Source organism: Orycteropus afer, unplaced genomic scaffold, assembly GCF_000298275.1.
Source record: "Orycteropus afer afer isolate SDZICR_OR568_19922 unplaced genomic scaffold, OryAfe1.0 scaffold00307, whole genome shotgun sequence".
Lineage (NCBI taxonomy): Eukaryota > Metazoa > Chordata > Mammalia > Tubulidentata > Orycteropodidae > Orycteropus > Orycteropus afer.
The window spans coordinates 4024961-4027876 of record NW_006921894.1 but is presented as its reverse complement, the minus strand read 5'-3'; the positions used below and the strand labels follow the sequence as shown (position 1 = coordinate 4027876).

Sequence of the window (2916 nt, the reverse complement as noted above, 5' to 3'; positions counted from 1 at the left end):
CGCTATGAGTCGGGGCCGACTGGACGGCAAATAACAACAACAACAACAACATAATGACAGAGCAAGCAGCTGTGATTAAAACAGCCAACATCCACTAATGAACTGAATACAATGAACATTTCCTTGAGCCAGATTACTGCAATGTTTGTATCAGAACACAAAATCATCACTTTGGAAAAAACTTATTACCATACCTCACTGCAGGAGCTCTGGTAGCGTAGTGCCTAAGGCACTTGACTGCTAACCAGAAGGCTGGTGGTTCAAACCCACCAGCCACTCCTCCGAAGGAAGGTTGGGCAATCCACTAAGACGGCCGCGGAAACCCAAGGAGGGGTCGCTATGAGTCAGGGACGACTGGACAGCACATAACAAATACCCCACTGTATGTAAGTTTTTATTCATTGGTTATCACTAACAGAGAAATAGCCTCTTCTACAAGACCAAACCCAGAATGCCAGCTATCATCCCATTCTACAGATAGGAAAAATGAGGCTCATAAAGTACTGCAGTTTGACTGCAAACCTGGTGCTTCTGACTCCAGCTAATTATGCCGACTCTTGAAGCACATTCACAACACATGAATTCTACTCTCCAAAGTCGTGAAAGCAGGCAAAACGAAGGCAACCAATGCCCAAGATAAGCCAAGTCCCTTAACTTTTTCAGGCTTAGTTGCAGCTATCTGTGAAACATTTTCACCCTGAATGAAGTTAGAGGACTTTGGAATGAAGTCTTTTGAAGACCCTTGGAGCACAGAGATTCCACTGCATTGGAAATGCATGTTTCCAAAACTCGACACCTCAGTTTGACAAAAAGAGGCGTGCTTGTAGGAACAACTGGGTAAAGCATTAGAAGGTCAGGGAGTCCTGGGCTCCGCTGGCGGGCACACGGCCCGCCACGGGGGGAACGAGGCGGTGACCTTGGTGCTCGCGTGCCGCCGGGCCCGGGCGCTAGGCAGAAGCACTGGGACTCACCGTCCGGAAGCAAGGCCGCTCGTTCGGGCCTGCGCCGCCGCCGGGCAGCAGAAGCAGCTGGAGGCCACGGGCCCAGCAGCCACCCCGACCCGGCAGCAGCAGGCAGCGGAGCGCCATGTCTGCGCCGGGAGCCAGGGGTACTGCGCAGGCGTGGCAGGAGGACAAGCGAAGAGGAGGCGCGTCGAAGAGGCTCAGCACGGTCCGCAAACGAAACTCGGCTCATCCTCCGGCATCTTTGGTCGCGGCTCTGTCCCGGCGTGCTGACGTCGGCCTATGGGCGGATCTCAGAACGAAGAGCGAAGCTCAGCTTCAGTTGCAGCCGCTGCTGGAGGTTGATGCGCACGCGCAGCAGCCTGGTGCGTCGTTGTCTCTCCAAGTTTTGCCGCTCCCCCAACGCCCCCTGCACCGGGAGTGTGGGCCTAGATGTCTGACAGCGAGGGTTGGGTTGGGTTGGACTGGGTCGGAATAGTAAAGGTTGCTGGAGCCCAAGACGATTGGACTTTTCCTTCTGATGGCGTGAAGACGTCTTCAACATTTTGGGCATTCAGTCACTCGTTTAAAACGTCGTTGAAGGCCTACTCAGTGGTGGGCGTCAAGCTAAACCCTGGTTATGCAAAGCACTTATCCCTACGCCCCAGGACTGCAATGCAAATAACTACAAACCAAAGAGATAAGAGCAATTAAAAAGAAAAAAGAGGTGTTGGGGCCTTCAGGAACTGCTATAAAAAGAAATAGTCCTCAAAGAATAAACTGAGTTCTCCGAGCAGCAAAAACTGCAAATTGTTTCCCCTGTCATTCCTATGGAGTAGAAAGGACTATAGAGCAAAATTTTGCATTGCAGCTCTGTCCTCAATTAGCTCTGCCAGAAGTATGTATAAAGTAAATGGTTGTTGTTGTTAGGTGCCACTGAGTCGGACCCGACTCATAGCGACCCCTCCCTTGGGTTTCCAAGGCGATATCACTATGGAAGTAGATTGCCCCATTCTTCCTTCCGAGGAGTGGCTGGAGTGGCTGGTGGATTTGAACCGACAGCCTTCTGGTTAGCAGTCAAGTGCCTTAGGCACTACGTTAGCAGAGCTCCCAAATAAATGGTAGCTGATACTATGGATGAAGGGAGAAATAGGAGAGGCAGAAGATGAGGGTGAGAGATGGATTAATCTTACTAAATGTGAAAAGTTTGTTTTGGAGATTTGTTAATGGTGAGAAACCATTGTAATTCTGGAATCCAGATTGCTGGAGTCTAGTGTTGGGTGACCCACCCACGCCACTTTGTTTTTAGGTGTCCTTTTCAACCTTGAGGCTTGGAGAAACTGGTTTTCCAAAGTCAGCTTCAAGCACTAGTAAGCTGCTTAATGCAGAACATTTGGCCTTAGGCGTTGTGCTCTTTTGAAGAATTCAGTCACTTTTGGGAAACAGACCCAGAGGTCAGATTGGAGCTATGTTTTAGGGTAAATTAGTAATCGTTTTAATTGTTATTCAAGACAAATGTTGTATGAAATTCTTCCTAACCACACAGTATTAGTTTCAGTTCTGTTGTGGCCCTTTTTCCATGGCAATGCCAATAACATTTGTTGTAAGAGTATTTTGTTTACAACAGAAAGACCACAATCATAAAATGGGCAAAGAACTTGAATAGACATTTCACCCGCAGTGATACCGCCTAGGAAACCCAGGAGGGGTTGCTGTGAGTTGGATCCAGCTCCACAGAAGTGAGTTTGGTTTTTGGTTTATCACTACAGAAGTAGATTGCCCAACCTTCCTTCTGAGGAGTGGCTTTGAACCGCCAGCCTTCTGGTTAGCAGTCAAATGCCTTAGGCACTAGGCCACCAGAGTTCCCTCACTCCACTGTTGTTGTTGTTGTTGTTGTTGTTTTGCCATCGAGTCGGCCCCGACTCATAGCGACCCCTCCTTGGGTTTCCGAGGCAGTATCACTACGGAAGTAGGA

The 2916-nt window shown here is 49.2% G+C and overlaps 1 protein-coding gene across 1 annotated transcript in view; it reads right to left on the bottom strand.

Annotated features, from left to right (window-relative positions):
• AFG3L2 (AFG3 like matrix AAA peptidase subunit 2) overlaps positions 1-1088 on the bottom strand; it is a 102003-nt gene extending 100915 nt beyond the window's left edge. The window contains exon 1 of the mRNA XM_042782410.1: positions 972-1088. Within this exon, the coding sequence (XP_042638344.1) occupies positions 972-1088 (117 nt within the window). The remainder of the gene's footprint in view (positions 1-971) is intronic.
• Positions 1089-2916: the final 1828 nt, after the last annotated feature.